At 41.0% G+C, this 18,222-nt stretch overlaps 1 protein-coding gene across 1 annotated transcript in view; it reads right to left on the bottom strand.

Annotated features, from left to right (window-relative positions):
* Nucleotides 1-6,803: 6,803 nt before the first annotated feature.
* The window catches only part of babam2 (BRISC and BRCA1 A complex member 2), a 79,159-nt gene continuing 67,740 nt past the window's right edge, over nucleotides 6,804-18,222 (bottom strand). The window contains 5 exon segments of the mRNA XM_032501322.1: nucleotides 6,804-7,849; nucleotides 7,851-7,877; nucleotides 9,595-9,748; nucleotides 9,894-9,976; nucleotides 10,124-10,194. Of these exon segments, the coding sequence (XP_032357213.1) occupies nucleotides 7,816-7,849; nucleotides 7,851-7,877; nucleotides 9,595-9,748; nucleotides 9,894-9,976; nucleotides 10,124-10,194 (369 nt within the window). The 3' untranslated portion in view covers nucleotides 6,804-7,815.

Below are 18,222 nucleotides of genomic sequence, written 5' to 3'. Positions count from 1 at the left end.
TGCGGTTGATCTTCTTCCTGGGGTCGACTACTCTGGTGCGTCCATTCCTTCCGGCTCGATGGAGGCTTAATGTGAGTGTGGAAAAGTGGAAAATTTAATTAGGCTGCCAAGGGGGGTTTGTGTCACTTGGCATGAGCCATCCCACACCGTCCCACCCCCACCCACTACCACCATCAGCCCCCTCTTTCCCCTCTCACTAACCCTTTGCTCTTATCTCATTTGCTGCAACAACCCGGGAGTTTGTGCCTCTTTTATTTTATATTTGTACCCATGGTCCTTCGGCACATGACCCACTGGTGCAAGGGAGTAGAGAGAGGTCAACAGTTTACAGCTGCACAGAGGTTGTGAAGTGGGTGAGACCTGGAGCTGCCACTGAGCACTGAAGTGTGGATACACTAACAGTGTGGCTGTTGCGTGGAGAGGACACCAACCGATTGCCTTTTTTATCTTGCTGCTTGTGTGACATAATAACACAAGGCTCCTGACACACTATTTTAGATTGTTGCTCACATGTATGCTTTTAAATAACTGTTTATATCTGATCACAGTGCGAAAAAGATGTGCTCACAGAGTTACAAGAGGACCAGATGTGGTTTTGTATCTGCTATTCTCTTACTTGTTTCAAGCACGTTTGTGTGTAACTCAAGGCTCATCTCCACAAATTCCAAAGATGGACATTTGGCTTTATTCTCTTTTTATTGTGCCTTGTTTGCTGGCTGAGTGAAGATGCCGAAGACCAAAATTATAACAATTATCTAAGGCATGACCAGATTTACCTGTTAAAAGGGCCACAGGCAAACATTTTCTGTTGGAGTCCCATCTCCATCTACCAGTCTCTGTGCACTGTGTGTACACTATCACTTGCAAATGTACATGAAGTACAATGCACACAGCAGTACTCCTATAATGGAATAATACTACCTGACCCTAGTGTTTTACAGTCCTTAGTTTTCCTATAATTTGAACACAACTTTATCATGCATGTAAGCATAACAGATACTGTCTAAAACGTTTGACACTAAAGGAACACAAGATAAGCCAATAATGCAGGGCCCATCTTAGTGATAATGTGCTTTTATGGTGCAAAGTCCCTAAAGTATTAGCAGAAAACCAAATTACAAAATTAAAATGCAGTGAACAACCCATCTGTACGTAAGAAACTAGTTTTTGCTATGCACCTTGTTTAGCAATGTGAAAAACTCCACTCAAAAAACTCAGAAAAGGACAGTCAATGCAACTGCTCCAGGTAGCTGTAAAGGTGACGAACATTAAAGTGTTCATATTATGCTCATTTCCAGGTTCATAATTGTATTTTGAGGCGTACCAGAATAGGTTTACATGGTTTAATAAAAAATAAGAAAACACACCATATTTTAGTTGTACTACATCTTGCTGCAGCTCCTCTTTTCACCCTGGGTGTTTAGCTCTCCATTTTTTTCAAGTGAGGCATCTCACTTCTGTACCATATTTGTTGGGAGGCACATGCGCAGTAGCTAGGTAAGGTCAACTAGCCATAAAGAAGCATGAGAGTATGAGGGCGTGCCACGCTAGCAGCTAGGCGAGCATTATAATGTGTGTTACAAAGTGACACACGTTCGTCACGGAAGGAAAGGCTGGACTACAGTAGAGCTGTTTGGAGCAGTGTGTGAAAAGTGTTTTCTGTTCGGTGGACTTTTGGCTTTTTCACTTTGTAAACCTGTAACGTGCTCAAAAAAAGATATAAAACAAAGTGAAAAAGCCAGAATGCATAATATGAGCACCTTAAAGATTGATCGGAATGGAGCATTTAATTAAACGCAACTTGGACCCAGCTCACATATTCATATTGTAGATCATGTCAATGAGGTCATCTGAATGAACAGCTACTTTTTCCAGTCTCGCAAATTCAAAAACCCAAGATCTGGTTTTTAAATTTGACAGCGGACACTTCCAGCTGCAGTGGGAAGTCTCAGTGGAAGATTATTTTTTAGCAGCACAGAAAGTGTCCCAATGTCAAAATGTAATTAGAAGTTGCTTCTAAGGAGAACAGAACACTTTTACCTTTAATTTCATGCAGACCATGGGCAGAAATAACATTCAAACTGCAAATTAACATGACAACATACTAAACTGATGCCCGAGCAGTTCTTCATCACGTGGCTGCATCACATCCGCTCAGGCTCAAAAGAAAACTTTTCCACAACTCGTCAACTTCAAATGCATGGATATTTATTTTTTCGGAAGGGGGGGGTGGGTGGCGGAGGGATGAAGGAGTCTTGTCACATTACATGTACCTGTCTGTGCGCATCTTCACTTGCAGCTGTCATCTCACCTGACAGGTCTATCAGTGTCCACGGCTGATCAGGGCGCGTCCCTCAGCCTGACAGGCTGAACCGACAGCGCAGCAATCCAGACTGACAGCTCCTCAGGTAGCTGGTGGAGAGAAGGATGGGAGGGAGGAAAAGAGGAAGGAATCTGAGGGGCGAGAAGCAAGACAAAGGCTGCTGAAAAGTAGAAGAACACACACACAACAAGGGGAGTAAATTAAAGTCAGTAAACACCCTGAAATAATCCACCCAGCGTGACTGATCTTAATGCCGCTTTCCTGAATTTCATGAAACCATCTGATAATAAAGAGATTCTGAGATAACGCTTTGTAAACGATTGTTGGCAGACATTACCTTTAAAACCTCCATTAAAGCCCAGAATCCTCTTTCTCGTGGAGAAACACAGGGTGCCAGTTTGGGTATTTTTAAGCAAATTGAGTCTCATCTTGTACGACAATCAAGCACATTGAACCCATGCCAAACTGCTTGCTTAACGCAGTGGAACCAAGCTGTATTCCAGAGAAAAAACACCTGCGGGATGTGCTTTGAGGGAGTTTAACCCATGAAAGGTTTAAATCGAGTGTCTATGATCAGACCTAGGGGGAAATGAGGAGGGAGTCCCCCTCCGCTCTTTCCCCTCTTTAACAAAAAACGTAAGTCTTTATCTTGTCAAAAGCCATCGAAAACAAGCCCATCCAGAACGCCTCAACAACATGAAGACGAGACAAAACAGGAAAAAAACCTACGAGATCCAGAGCGAAGACTCATTTGATCAGCTTAGCTATGCTCTCCTGGCTTCCCATGTACGCAGAGTAATTAGCAATTAACAATCAGGGTTTAACTAGATCCAGTTATTATCTGTAAGCAATAGGGGGGAGAAAAATATCTGCTGCTTTGACTTGGGAGTGCATTAGAATTCCTGTGCTACACGAGTTTGGTAAAAAAGAAGAGTGAGGGACCAAAGCAGTAATTCTCTCATTTTCACGACATCTTTGGGCCATTTTTTTTTTATTTTTTTAAATTCCCAGATCAAACAGGCTATAACAAAAGGCCCCAAATCCCCCCTCCGCTCTCCTCCTCCTGCTCTCTCTTTCCAAAATTAGTTAAGCCTCTCAGCTCCATCATCCTCAACATGGCTTGCATCAACAACCACTGCATAGCCTCTGAAATCCACCCCTCACACACTCCTCTTCAAAACCCTCCCTCCAAACACGTTAAAGATGAGGGTGGGGGTGGGGGGGGGGGGGGGGGGGGGGGGGGGGGGTAAAAACTCCTCATGTCACTCTGAATTTGTACTTACACACAAAACACAAAGTACCCCACAGTCACTAGAGTTTGTGATTTCACCCCCTCGTTCCTCTTTCACTTGGCCAACTGCTTGTCTTTTGTCTTTTCCAGGGGAATATTTTAAGCCAAATAATAAAGATGAAAAAAATAGAATCAGGCGAGGCTGACATATTAGGTGATTTGGACACGGTGACAGGAGAGGAAAGCAAACAATCTGGAATAAGGCTGCTGTCCGCCTTTATCGCTCTCTGACATATTCAGGCCTTTTGGTTGCCCGTTTCCTTCCGATTACCTCATCCGTGCTACTGCTCCGGCTGTTTACCATCTCGGTTCACAAGGTGATGATTCAGGATTTTCAATCACTTTCACACACTTTTGGTTGTCATCTTTCCATATTCACTATCTGTGCCTGTACTGTGCCGCAGCAATTATGTAGGTTTTCACGTTCTTTTCTACTCTGCAAAAGTTTTCGCCAACTAGCCCAACTTCTGAGGTGAAGCGGGGTGAGTGATGCCAAGAGCTAACTCCGGGTTATTGCCCAGGAAGGTGCTCGTTTCTGAGCTTTAAGTGATCCTGTTTCACACACTTGTCAGTTCTCCAGGCTGGCAGGTCCTTGCTGCCTCGGAGCTAGCTGCTTATAGGGTTGTCACCAGAGCAGTTAATGTTAATCTAGTGCTAATATTCATGTTTGCCAGCTCCCTTGAGCTAAGGACAACTGCATCTGGAGCAGACAGGCCTCTGTTAGCATCAAGGCTCTTAGAATCCATTATATACTTATTACTTTGTGAGCTTGGGTCAGGTTAGCTGTCCTGCCATTAGCAAGGTTAGGGTGGAGATGAAGTTCTTCCCACCTCAAGCTACACAGTGGAGCAAAAAAAAAAAAAAAAAGGGTTAAAACAAAGCTTAACCACCAGTCAATCACTCATTCATCCTCCGAGGGAGAATGACCATTGCATCTTCAATCACACCTGAAATCGAGTCCCAGTCCTGCAAAGCGTGAACTCAGCTGGACTACAAAAAAAAAAAAAAACACTCATCAATTTAATCATCCCCCGTCCACAGATTCCAAGCTAATTATTCCAGCCTTTAATTATTCCATCCGACTGCCGTTGAGATCTCTTAAAGACGGCTGGATTAGTGGATTTGGAGTATTAGCTTGGAGGGTTGGCAGACCTCTGCACTGTGATTCAGGGGGCTGAAAAACGCATCTTCAAAAGGTACCTTGAGCAGCACCTTCACAGGATCATTACACTGGATAAATCCTTGTTAAATTGCTTAAAAGCGTGTAAAGGTGAGCCATGTTAAGGCGTAGACACATTTGAGGGAGGAGGCTAACTAAATGTGACTTAAGCATTGAAACAGTGACACAGTTTAAGCCACTTTGGAAGGAATTGTTTACAAGGTATTTAAAGGGATTATGTCAACTTGGGTCAACATCAAGGCCTGAGGAAAACTTCAGGATTGAATACTTTTTTTTACCAGATTGACAATATGAATAAGCACACTTTAAACACGGCTATGCTGTGGTCTGTAATCAAAGGAATCACTTCAGATACACTTTTCAAATCTAATGATGAAATCACTCTTTTTGTTTTAACTACTGATTTGGCAGGCTAAGGCTCACACAGCTCTTGGCTAAATCCACACTGAAGTTGCACCGGCACCGGTGCAGCGCAGCGCAGAGCCCGACGCAAGTGTCTTTCCTAGTTTGCTGCGCCCACGTTGTTTAAATAGCAAATGGACCTGCGGCCATCTTTGCGCCCATGGACGTGCTGGTCTTACAGGGAGGTGTGTTCAGCTGAATTCTTGGCGCATTGCTATCTTGTGGCAGCAGGAAGTGATTGCGTCACTGACCAACAAAAAACCTGTGCTAACCTGTGCTATGCTTGTTACACACACACACACAGGGAAGCACAGCAGCACACACACATGCAAAAGATGAAAAATAAAAAATATGACGGTGCAAATTCGCCATCATAATTGCAATGCGCCAAAGTACAAACGCGCCTGGCTTTAAAGAGAATGTGAGCTGACACTGATTGGTTTATTGCATGTTACGCCCACTACACACCTATGAATTACTGAAGACACTAAGTACAACCCTTTTGAACCATGCGCCCGGCGCACAGACCCTTTTATCCTCCGTCAAACTAGGAGGATTTGGACATGCCCTAAAAGCACCTGCGCCAGGCGCTTTACGCCGTGCGCTTAGATGGTTAAAATAGGGCTCTTTGAGTGCATGCATCCTGATGTCTGGAGTTGACTGTCAAGTCAAACTATTCTTTGCTCATGCTCGTTAAAGATGCTACCCATCAGCCTGCTACCCCTCCTTTGAACTCCCTCCCTCTTGAGTCCAAAATGAGAGCAGCTTGTCCCGCGGCTGACAACAGAGATGTTTTGGAAGCAGGTTGGGAAAGGTTAGAGCAAGAAACATGGAGTGGGGCAGTGAAAAAGACAAAAAGAATCTTGCTTTTTAATTATTTTATTAGGAGCCTTGATGCTATTAAATGCCCCAGATACATTCACCCTATAGTTCTCAATTAGACTTGACAGTTGCTGCATTACCAACAATAAATATAGCAATGGGCTTCGCCTTAGGCCAGGAAGGACCCCTAACTATGACCCTCATATTTAATGATGAAAACAAGCAAGCGCACACTCTGCCTCGCTCAAGCACATGCACATCCATCTCTCTCTCACACACACACACACACACACACACACACACACACACACACACACACCCCCTCTGAGCTCCTTATTACACAAGCACATTAGAGGCCTGTAAAACAGCTTCTCTAGGGTTTACACTTGCATTACAGATACTAAGGTGTACACATAAAAGTACACCGTTACACATTTGAAGGGCAGTGAGTCACTGTAAATTTGACAAATAAGGTAGCACAAAAATATGAAGATCATGTGCTGCCTACAAACTGTATTTCACACAGCAGCGTTTTTGCCTTTAATTCAAAATTATTTTCAGTTTCTGTTTTTGGGATGTCCCCAGTGAATGAAGCTTAATTCAAAGCAGACATTGATGTTTGCAGAGATGTTGTACAAGTCGTTAACATGGGAATCTTTCAAATCCATCCCATGTGATACAATGACAAACAAAGATCAGGTCTGATATGAGACCATCATCTCAATTTCAATGATAATTTGCCAAACCGACAATGCAGACCAAGTACAAAACAATGACACGCTGTCAGGTGGAAACATACTTCTTTACTGGATAGAAACTTTGCCATTCAGTCATTTACAGTACTGTCGACCTGCCAGTAAACGACTTGACAGGGCTTTAAATGGGCAAATGGATCATACAAACAATTTTAAAGGAAAAACTAGTTGCTGATAATTTTAACATTGATCGCTGAGCAAAAATTGACGAAAAGACAAACAGTAAACAAAGGTCTTTTGCATCGTCCCTACAGCTCTTTGTGATTTACATGTTATTAATAGTTTACATATTGTTTACATATCAACAAATATCTCTCACAGCACGGCAGCTCTGGATGGAGTGTTGTGAACCCAACCCTCAGTGGGTTTGACTGCTTAAAGCCAGGAGTCGTTGCCTTAATACAATTAACAATACTAGGTATTGTTAGGTTGGCAGGCGGATTGAACGGTTTCTGTCAAAAATAAAGGCCCTTTATTGTGTGCTGCCAACAAGACAAACAGTCATTTTAGCCTGATCCCACAAAAGTGTGTGACATGAGCACAATGTTCAAGTGTCTGCTATTTTCACATAAACATTTTGCGGTGAAAGAACTGAATCGTCACATCCCTTTCTTGTATCTACACCATACGTTCTGGGTTTTAAAGTCTATGCTCATTTCAAAAATTGTGTGGGAGTTTTGTTGTATTAAGGTTTTAGTTTATAGCATGTTTCTGTGTCTGGACATCTTCTTCTAAACTTATACTACAATATAAGTGGCTTCTCACTAGAACTAAAATCAAGAACTGATCAGACTGAGAGGAAACCATTTCAAAATCAAACAACGTGGAATTTGCAGAGCTTGTGTGCAATGAGCCCACTGTGATTCTCACTGTACAGTACAGCACATTTCACAAATGTAAGTCTGTGCATACTCATATACAGGTACACAATGGCAGACACAACACACACACACACACACACACACACACACACACACACACACACACACACCCACCACTCACCACAGGCAACTCTCCAGGCATGTCATTAAGCTACAGAGTACTAGAGTTTCCCGTTGGCAAAGGCTCCCTCTTGAACTGGGGATGAAGCTCTTGAAGTACGCCCTGGGTGAGAGAGAGAGGGAGGATGAGAGAGACAAGAGAGAGGAGAGGGATAGAGGAGGAAATGAAGAAGAGAGAGAGAGAGAGAGTACTGCTTATAAAACATTAAAATGCGACAATGATTGTGTTTCAACTGCTTCAAAGCATCTAACAAATTCACTGGGTCAGCATGTAACAAGGTGCAGATGAAAGGCAGAATGTGTTTACTTGTCAAATTACAACTGTGCATGAGATATCTGCTCTCTATGTGTTAACGCTCTTGAGGGAAACACAGGAGACACAAAAAAATCAAACAGCGTAAAAAAAACAAACAGCATTCCACAAGGTATTAAGCCACAGGTGGTGCGTTCAGGTTAGAATTCAAGAAAACAGCTCAACACTTTTGGAAATGAGCTTAGTGGCTTTCTTGCAGAGAGTTAGATCACTTTCATATTTGTCGGTTCAAAAGGTTAATTAGCTTAGCATCAAGCTAGCCTGTTCTGTCCAAAGGTTACAAAAACAGGCCTCAGTTGTGGATCGGTTGTGGTTTTACGAGGAATTATGTACTGTATGACTGTTTCTTGGCCAGGCCAGTGAGATTCTGAAAAAGCGCAAGCTAGTGGTTTGCCTCGAAAATCAATTGGTAGAAAACCGAGACCGACTGGACAAAATAGCTCTCCTTAGTTCAGCAACAGCAACATCAAGCTCCAAAAAGCTATCAAAGGCTTTTCAAGCTTTATATAATATCTGTTTACCTCTGTTGAAATAAGATCATGCTATGTATAGTCTTCCGTTGCCAGATCTATCTCCACAGAGGAGAGAAACGTGCCCTGGTAATTAGCATTTATTTAAACCAATCACAATTGTCTTGGGAGGTGCCGGACGGAGCCACAGTGCCCCCGCAATATAGCAACAGAAAGGAACTTGTTTTGGTGAAAAGTGTACATTCAAAAAGAGTGACATCCACACCCAATTTCTAGCGGCACTGGAGCAATCCCCGAAGAGGCACGTTGTGGATATAGACATGCTATGCTATGTATGAAACGATGAGTATTTATATTCTCTTATAACTATAGAGGAATAGTTTGCTAGTTAGGTAACCACACAGGAAGTTTGGCTACATGTCTGATTGTCCTGAATCTCTCCAGCGTAGTTGGTGTGTGCAAAGTTAGCATGGCCCATAGTCAGAATGCTAAAAAATATGAAACTAAGACCCATGTTGAAAAAGACTGTAATTTTCCATTAAATAATTATTCACTGAGCCAAAGTTCTCGTGATTGAATCCAGAAGTTAACCCTTAGTAATCCACAAAGGTTTGCAGATCTATTTGTGTGGAGACATTAAGATGTATTCATATAAACAAATGAGTAAATGAAAAAAGTACATTGATAAGCAGAGTAAAACTGATAATGTATTGTATTATTATATAGAAGGTGCAGACCTTCTGTAGTCACTCAGATCTTTCAAATATTTACAGCAATGATTAACCTTTGACATGCAAAAAGCAAACACTTCTCAGGCGGCACCTATAGATTTACTCTTACAGTTTCATACCAGTTTATGTTTATTCAAGGTGGAAAAGAATCTGAGAAAATCAAGTAATGGTCTGTGTGTAGTGCAATCCAGACAATATGGTCTTATTGTATCATATATCTAATGACTTCCATCATGATAAATGACTTTGTATGACTTGCCAGAAAGTGGGCTTTCTAAAGGATCTAATGAGGCAGGTCCTACTCACTTTGCCCTCTTTGCCATCTCATTGCCGTCCCAGCGAGGGCTATAGGGATACGACATCTGCACCTGAGAATAGAGCTGCCCGCTGTTGGTGAAGTGGTACACAGACTGGAAGGTCAGGGTGGGCTGGTCCCTCGGGAAGTACAGCGGAAGATCCACTACGAGGAGCAGAGGGACACAGAGAGAGGAATGTGTTAAGTAGAAAGAGAAAAAGAGGATCATAATAACTGCATTCAGATGTGATCCAAGCGGATCAGAAACAGACGCCAGGATAAATGTGTGTGTGTTTTGTGATGTTCCTACCGTGTACCAGAAAGCAAAAGTCCTTCCACATTAGCAGGAGAGTGAGTTTTGTGAATCCCTCGGCATCATACTCCACTACGCCCCTGCAATACACACATGCTCATTTCGGCAAAGTCTCAATGGGTCAAATTTTACACCAACAGTATTTTTTGTGTAAAAAAATTCAAAACAGTGACAAATGAATGGCCGCTGACATCAGTGGAGAATGTGGTCCACTCTAGCTGACTCACATTCCAAAGTGGCTGAGGAAGGCAGCGATGTACTCTCTCCTCTTGTGATAACCTTGGATGACATACTGCACCTAAAAACAACAAGTAAAAGGTTTCCACAATGGAATTGGCCAAACAGTATTTGAATTAATCAATATAGATAACCCTCTGGAAAAACCACAACAAAGAAACAACACCTAAATGGTATGTGTATTTGTGGCCTTTATCTGACTCAACAATAAAAGGGTATCTGCTGCACACAGGACATTTACGTTTAAAGCTAAAGGTATTTTTTTGTCACATACACATACTTGTAGCGAATTCATTCTCTGCATTTAACCCATCCCTCAAGGGAGCAGTGGCCAGCCATTTACTGGGCTCGGGGACACACTCCATATCTGAGCCAGGGCCTTTGATTGGCTGGAGAACCTAGTAAATGTTTTTTTTTATGATGGGGGAAACCCGGAAAACATACAAACTCCCCACTGAAAGGCCCACAGAACAACCTGGATTCAAACCAAGAACCTTCTTGCTTTCAGGCCACAGTGATAACCATTGGGCCACCATTACATTACATTTTACATACAAGATTAATGTGAAGACCAAAATCAAGATATACATATCTTTTGGACGCTTGGGAAATAGGCTGTAAATGAGCTGCATAATATAAAGCAAAAAAGTCGTTTAAGGTTGTGACTTCTAAAAAAGGTTGTTCCAGTGGTGCCACAAACCAAATGATTGTAAAAAAGACTCCAGAATTATGATACTTATGACACAGCGTGGCACACCCAGAACTGAGATTGCAACATATATCAATATGTGACAAAGGTCTGTGCTGTGAGTTCACCAAGTTGACTGCAGTGGTGCCTGGATACAGGCCAATGTTTACTTTGCTGGTTACAGGACAGGTCATTATATTGTCCTACATAATATTAAATAGGACAAGCATTGCAGCATTTAGGTGAAAAGGTAACAGATATAATTTGTATCACACCTCATATCAAACAAAACCTGAAGAATACCATATCATATGAGTTTGTATGAAGTTCTAATACTGTACCACCCAACTTCTGATGCTCTCTCTCACTCTCACTCTCACACACACACACACACACACACACACACACACACACACACACACACACACACACACACACACACACACACACACACACACACACACACACACACACACACACAGTAAACATCAATAGAAGGTGAGATCACTGGAACTGGGGACGTTATTATTACATGATTATAGGTCTTAGACCTCTGGCCTAGAAGAATAACATTGCAGCAACAGAATGTATGAATACCCTGTTTAATGAACAGTGTATTGTTTTGAATCTCATCAGCTGCATTCCCCCTTTTTTCCCCTCAACACATGTCCTGTACAAATGGTTTTAGGGTCCGTCTGGCCCTGACTTGAACCTTTACAGGCAGAACTACCTCTCAGTCTGTGTACAGCGAACCTGCCCAGAATGTAAACAAGGCCTTGGCCTGTAGAGAGATTAAGAGAGGTGTACTTTTTAATGGTTGCTTTCACTTTAAAACCAGACGGCTCGGAGCACAAAAGTGGCATTACATGCAATCTTTGTGCAGGCAAATTTAAATGTCACAGTACAAAGTACGTCATTAGCTTACCACTTGACAGTCAAATAAGCTGGTGTTAAAAGCTCTAGCATAGCGTTTGTCAAATGGAACAAGAAAAGACGGTGTCCTCAAGGTACTGTGTTCCTTTTAATAATAATAAAAAGAATTCTATTCAAGTCAACATTTTCTACATTCAGTTTACATTTTTTTAATCTAATACAATAACCATTCTTTTTTTTTACTTTTTATTTTATTTTAGCACAGCAGTGTAGATTACAAGACTTATATAAGAACAACATCTGTTTCATTTTCTCTGCTGTCCATTTTTCTTTTTCGAACATAAAGACAGCTGGAACTTCATACAGTTTGGGAGACCTTTTATAAAATAAAGGTTGTAAGACTGGGGAGGACTTCAAAGAAACTTAAAACTTACAAATCGTATTATTAACAGAGAAAAAGTAATGGGAATTTTTCAAACAACATTACAATTATTTCTTCAGGGTCCTTTTAAAAAACCTTCCTCATATATTCGATATCTCAACGATGTCTGGCCTAAAGTGCTTTACATATTTGACCCACTTAGTCTAAGGTTTAATGAAAACATTTTTCTGAAGACAAAGAGAGAAGGTTATCCTCTCGATAACATAGATGTCATTTACTGTATATATCCACTCCTGTATCGTGGGGGCTTCAGGAAGCACAATGCCTTGTGAGTGCTTTTTTACCAGCGGATTTCATAAAACACTCATCAGACTGTCTCACAAGGAAATCAGCTTATCCTTAAAAAAAATGTGGGGACCTGCGAGGGTAAATCAATGTTAAATATGCTTTTCAATGTTTTGTGAAGTCTGGTCCAGTAGGGTCTTATGACCAGACACTCCCAAATTACGGGCCAGTGGTCGACCTCCTGAAGCCCAACCATTCCATTTTTTATTCATCTCATGAGCTACATGCATGTTTAGCAACATTGTGGATCACATTAGAAAATGAGAAAAACGCTGGAGCGTTCATTTTAAGGTAAGTTGTCTGTGTAGTGTCAACTTATCAGCGATGGTATTTTAAACATACTCAACTCAGAAAGGCCACAGCTGGCCTTCTTGCTTAGAGGTGACAGGTTTTCCCAAATCTAGAGCAGCATATATAAAAACCATGAGTAAATGAGTGAGTTGGAATTTAAATCAAAATACGGTATGGTTTATCCAACACATGAACAGGTTCTCTTCTTGTAAGCACATAACCAACATGTCTTTAGCATGTGTTTACAGGTGTGATTAGGTTTTATCTTTAAGTCCAAAGTGGAACAGCTCAGGGCTTGCTTGCCTGTTGAGCATCCTGGGTGAGAAAGCCTGCAGTCAGCAGTCAGCAGCCAGCCATGAAGGTGACCTGCTCCATTCACCTAGCAAGACTAAGGTTATTTATCACTGTACCTGGGCAATGCTGGTGAAGCTCAGATTACAGAACAACACAGAAAAAACTGCATCAGAATTCCCTCAGTCTATAATTTAGACACGCACACTATTTCATCAAAGGGGGCATGAAGAAAAACAGCAGTGTTAAATCCATTTCACCACACCAGTGGGAATATTGTTAAGTTATACTTAGACTTATGTTCCAATAGCTGATTACATTTTGAATCCAGTTCCCCGTTTGGATTCACTGAGATCCGAGGCACATTTTTTTCTCTCCACATTCTTAGTAGCAAAGAGTAATGTACAATACATTCAGGTGGCAGTGCACTGACCCTTACTATGGCATGTTAAAATGACAGACATCATCAGTGTCAGATTATACTGTATTAGCTGAAGCTAATAAATGTTTACTTAGTAACAGCTAGTGGTGGGAATCGATTGGCAACTCACAATTCGATTCCGATTCAGAAGTCAACGATTTGATTCTAAACCGATTATCAATGCATCTCAATGCAACAATTTTTTATGTACATTTCCATGCGTGATTTTAAAGATTGTTACTCAGAGTTTGCTAATAACTTTCTAGACAAAACAGCTAGACACGGTTAGACTTTTACATATGCAGTATCACACACAAGTTTTAATGAAAGATTTTGTCTACAGAGGGTTTTATTGTGTAGTCATTCCATGCTTAAGCCTTAAACATGCTTGTGAAAGTCACCTTCTCCCACAGTAGTCTTCCACACTCCAGAGGCTCAGTCATGTTTAAAGATGGAGAATTGGCTTCTTAGAACATGAAACATGAGGTGGTCAGATGTAATGTGATAAAGTCAACAGCCTATACGTGTTCTGTCTAATTATTTTATGTATGTCTTATTCAATCATGTGTATATATACACAAAACTTATTTTTCTTTTGGCCATTTTTGTGTTTTTTTCTGCACTCTTGCGTAAACTCTGAATTGTTGTCCATTATCCCATCCTCTTTCAGTCACTCTGTTTTCTTATTTATAAATGTCTGGAGAAACTTTTAAATAAAAATCAAGACATATAAAAAAAAAAAGTAGATTCCATCGATTATTAACTTATCAGAATTGAGCACTGAATCTTTCTAGAGAGAATCACGATTATTTTTCCCACCCCTAGAGACAGCTATATGATACTTTTGGCTGTCTTTTGGTTAATGCGCCCTGCAAGCTGGTGTCTGAATAACGCCAAAGACTGTTCGTAAGGGGAAAGAAACATCGCTCTGTCACAACACTGTACGATCGGCATTAGATAACCTTCTTGTAGTTTAACCTTTGTGTTGTCCTTTGTGTCATGGGGACTTTATTTAATTTAGTTTATTTAACGCGTTTGAGTGCAGGATGGGTCTAGGGACCCCAGAGGCCGAGGCCTCGGTAGCCGAAAAATACGATTGAATACAGGAGGGTCTCTGGGACCCGAAGGACAACACAAGGGTTAAGAAGATCTAGGGTGGCGAGTCTTCTCTGGAGAAAGTTTTGAACTGATCAACTCACGTCAACTTCAGGAGAATTTCCAAGCTAATCTCTTATGAAAATTACATCCCCATTTTAGGATTATCAACTTTAAATTAATAAATCAGGGTTTCCAAACATATTTTTGGTTGCCACTAATAACTTTAGGTACTTTCAGATGTTGAACAATGAATGTATATAAATTTGGATTTGATAAGCAGGTGTCTGTACTGGTTTTGGAATAATTAAAACATTATCAAGCCCCCACCCTAAATTAATCATAAACTTACACTGTATTTGACTTCAACTGGACTGAACGGTTTGCATCAGAATTAGGGGTGAGACTCAAAAGTAAACTCACAATGCCATATTATGATGATTCCCATGATAGATTCTCTCATTAATGTGTGCAATATATGAGCTAGGGTTTTCCAAAGTGTATTGTATACTACAGAGGAATAATTAACTTCTGGAAAGAAGAGCAATTTCAGAGTTCACATATTGCAAGAAGAGAAAAACTTTGACTTGAGTCGCTATTGTCTGGACTCGCTATTCTCTGGACTCGCGTACTTGGACTCGAGGATTTATGAAATCGGACTTGAGCATTCATGAAATAGGACAGCAGTGCAAGAATAATGTGATAAGGTAAGGTGATATTAGTGGCAGTGCATCTATAATGCATAATACAAGTTGGTGATGCAATATATGGCTGCTAATGATTATTTGTCCAAAACCTAAGCAGTCGAAAACATGTAGTGAAATTGCGAGGTTCATTTGAGGACAGAATACATCATAAATAAAGCTAGAGACAGTATTGCCTTACCCGCTGCACGGTTGTGATTACTCATCAATGTACTGTATGAATGACCGCATTTTGTGAAAGAGGAAAGTAGTAATCTCTGATACACAGTTGTGTGTGTGTGACGGGTCTCATATCTGCAAGAGCTCTTAAACACATACTGCCATTGTGACTCAGCATCCTGTTCAATTATGTTTACATGGGGTAGTGGAGGCAGAAATTGAGCTTTCTTAAAAGCTGCAAGGCCACATACTCAATAAGCTGTGTACCTAGCTAAACTGTGTGTGTGTGTGTGTGTATTTTTCAAGGGAACTGTGGATCACTGAACTTTCACATCTATACTGAGAGAGGATTTCCTGCCCCCACTGTCACGGTGACTTGCAGCCAAGTTTTTTTATTGGCTGCCTCAAGGTTTGAGTGATGCAAGACAGGTGATCTTGCTCTGCAGGTATTCAAACCTGACTGCACCCATGACTCCCTTGCCCGCTCCTCCATTTGTTGTGTTTGTACATTTGTCTGTAGGGAGTGTGATGAAATTACGCCGGAAGTGCTTCGTGCTGTGTGGTTACAAAAATCTCTTCTCTCTCTGTCACATAAACATTTACAGCACCCCCAGCTTTTATATTATAAAGCGTGACTGAGCTGATATCTGAATATAAATACATTTTAAACATAGAAGTCTTTTGGTTATCTGATCAAAATCCATGTGGGCATCAAATATTCAAATACCACAAGAAAATCATACAGGGAAAAAAGAATTTTTAAAAGAAAATCTTTGGGATTTGGGAAAAAACAGATCTCAGACCTTGCTGACTACTTGACATTTATGAATAATAAAATGCAGTGTTCATTATGATAATGAAAAGAGTAAGCAGACAGTATAATTCAAATTGACTTGGCCACAGTAGAAATGTCGCATGGAACACTACTACCACTGTCTACAGTATACTGCACGTATCAGAGCTCCAGCTGTTTATCACCAGCCGCAACAGCGTTTTATTGCTTCCATGCTGAAATAGAATGCTTCTCAAAGGGATACGATCACAGTGGAGCTCATTGGGAAGCTATAACAGTAACGAAGCAAAGCAATATAAAGTAAGTCTTTAAACTGCAGCATTTCGGAGATATTCCAAAAATAGTAAATGGAGGACTTTGATGTCATTTATGGCCTCGCCAATGGTTAAAGGCAACCAGATTAACTGATAAACAAACATCCAATGTGTGAGGCATTTAAGGAAGGGTGACAAAGTGAGAATTGAAAGAAACGGAAACTGATTCACAGAGGCGCTGGATTATTTACACAATATTATCATATGTGTTAACATGATATAAGCATTTTATTTTTTAATATTACGGTTATTGTCAATACCGGTATATCGCCACACCTCTAATTTCCACATATCACAGGGTCTACAAGATCTTGTGGAATTGTTTGTTCACAAAAGCAGTTGAAGAGTAAAACCAATTTTTTTTCGCTTGCTTACGGTTGAATAATTTAACCCTGAATGTAACACCAGCACTAGCCTGGTCCTACCAGACGCTGGTACATTTCATTTGTACAGAGAGTCTGGCCACTCTCCAATGACAAGTGTTAACTCCATTGAAGGCTGGTACTCTGTTGGGTCTGCCCAGAGCCCCTCTGGAACTGCAATAACCATAGTTTAGCGTTCCCCTTAGCCAAATCTTCCACCATTAACGGAGCGTGCTGGAAAATCTAACTTTTCCCGAACCCCGTGGGCAGGAGGGCCACAACATCATGGCCCCCAACAAAACTCAGCAAAGATGGTTCTTGCTCGAGCTTTAACTTCTGGATATTCGGCAGCGTTGCCACAACGGACCAAAAGGCTTCTCTCGCATCTTTCTCCGCTGCCATTAGTACGGAACTCAGAAAAGGTTACCAAACCTCAACGTCATAATTCTCAGCCACTCCCACTGAAAGATTTGGAAGGAGAAACCCAAGAATATTCCGCAAACCCAGACGGTGTACTGAAAGAAAATGAAAATGGTGCGGAAGTACGTAGCAGGACAGAGACAGGCTACGACTGCACTTTCCTAAGTATTGTTTCTCTTGTATTTTGTTTTAATTTGTTACAATCTATTTATTTGTAAGGTGTACTATTCTGTTTTAAAGTGTGCTGTGACACTAAATAAGCATACTTAATTAATTGCAGTGTTATTGCTTTGGTATACAAGTGAGATGCCACCACAGTATATGGGGCCTGTTTACTTAGTGATCACAGGGGCAGAAACAACCTGTTGTTTGCTCTTGAGTTGTTGCAGTATACTAAAGGGTTCAACGGCCAGACAATGACTGCCATTGTTTTGGCTGACTGTGCTTCTCCTCCTACCGTCTACTTTGCATGTGTAATAATGTAATATAATGAGAATGCCAACAGTGGGAACACTTACTGTATGTACCAGCTATACATGTAAATGTTGGGATTGGATTGATCATTATGTTGATAACACATCTGGATACAGACACAAGGTGTGAACTGGTCCCTTGAAAAAACACGTAAGAGAACAGCAATAACCTAGAACACACACAATAAATCAAAACCTGAACATTTGTAAAAGTAGCTGAAGCAGACACTTGACACATTTAATTACACTTCTTTCGTTATTAATTCCTCTCTGCTTCTCTATTTATAGGCCAATTTCCTAACTGACTATCACTACCAGGTCAAAAAACACTGCTGGCTAAGGATGATTTCATTGATCGAAAGCAACTAACTTGTCTTTGTCTTGTGAGCTGATCGTACCCGTATGTACATAGGCGGTGAATGAAAACCCCTCTGGAGCTGATTTTCATGAGTAATCTTTTTAATAATGCGATGCCAGG

The sequence above is a fragment of the Etheostoma spectabile genome, chromosome 20 (assembly GCF_008692095.1).
Source record: "Etheostoma spectabile isolate EspeVRDwgs_2016 chromosome 20, UIUC_Espe_1.0, whole genome shotgun sequence".
In the NCBI taxonomy this organism is placed as follows: Eukaryota; Metazoa; Chordata; class Actinopteri; order Perciformes; family Percidae; genus Etheostoma; species Etheostoma spectabile.
The sequence above is the reverse complement of the archived record's forward strand: the minus strand, read 5'-3'. Positions and strand labels throughout refer to the sequence as shown.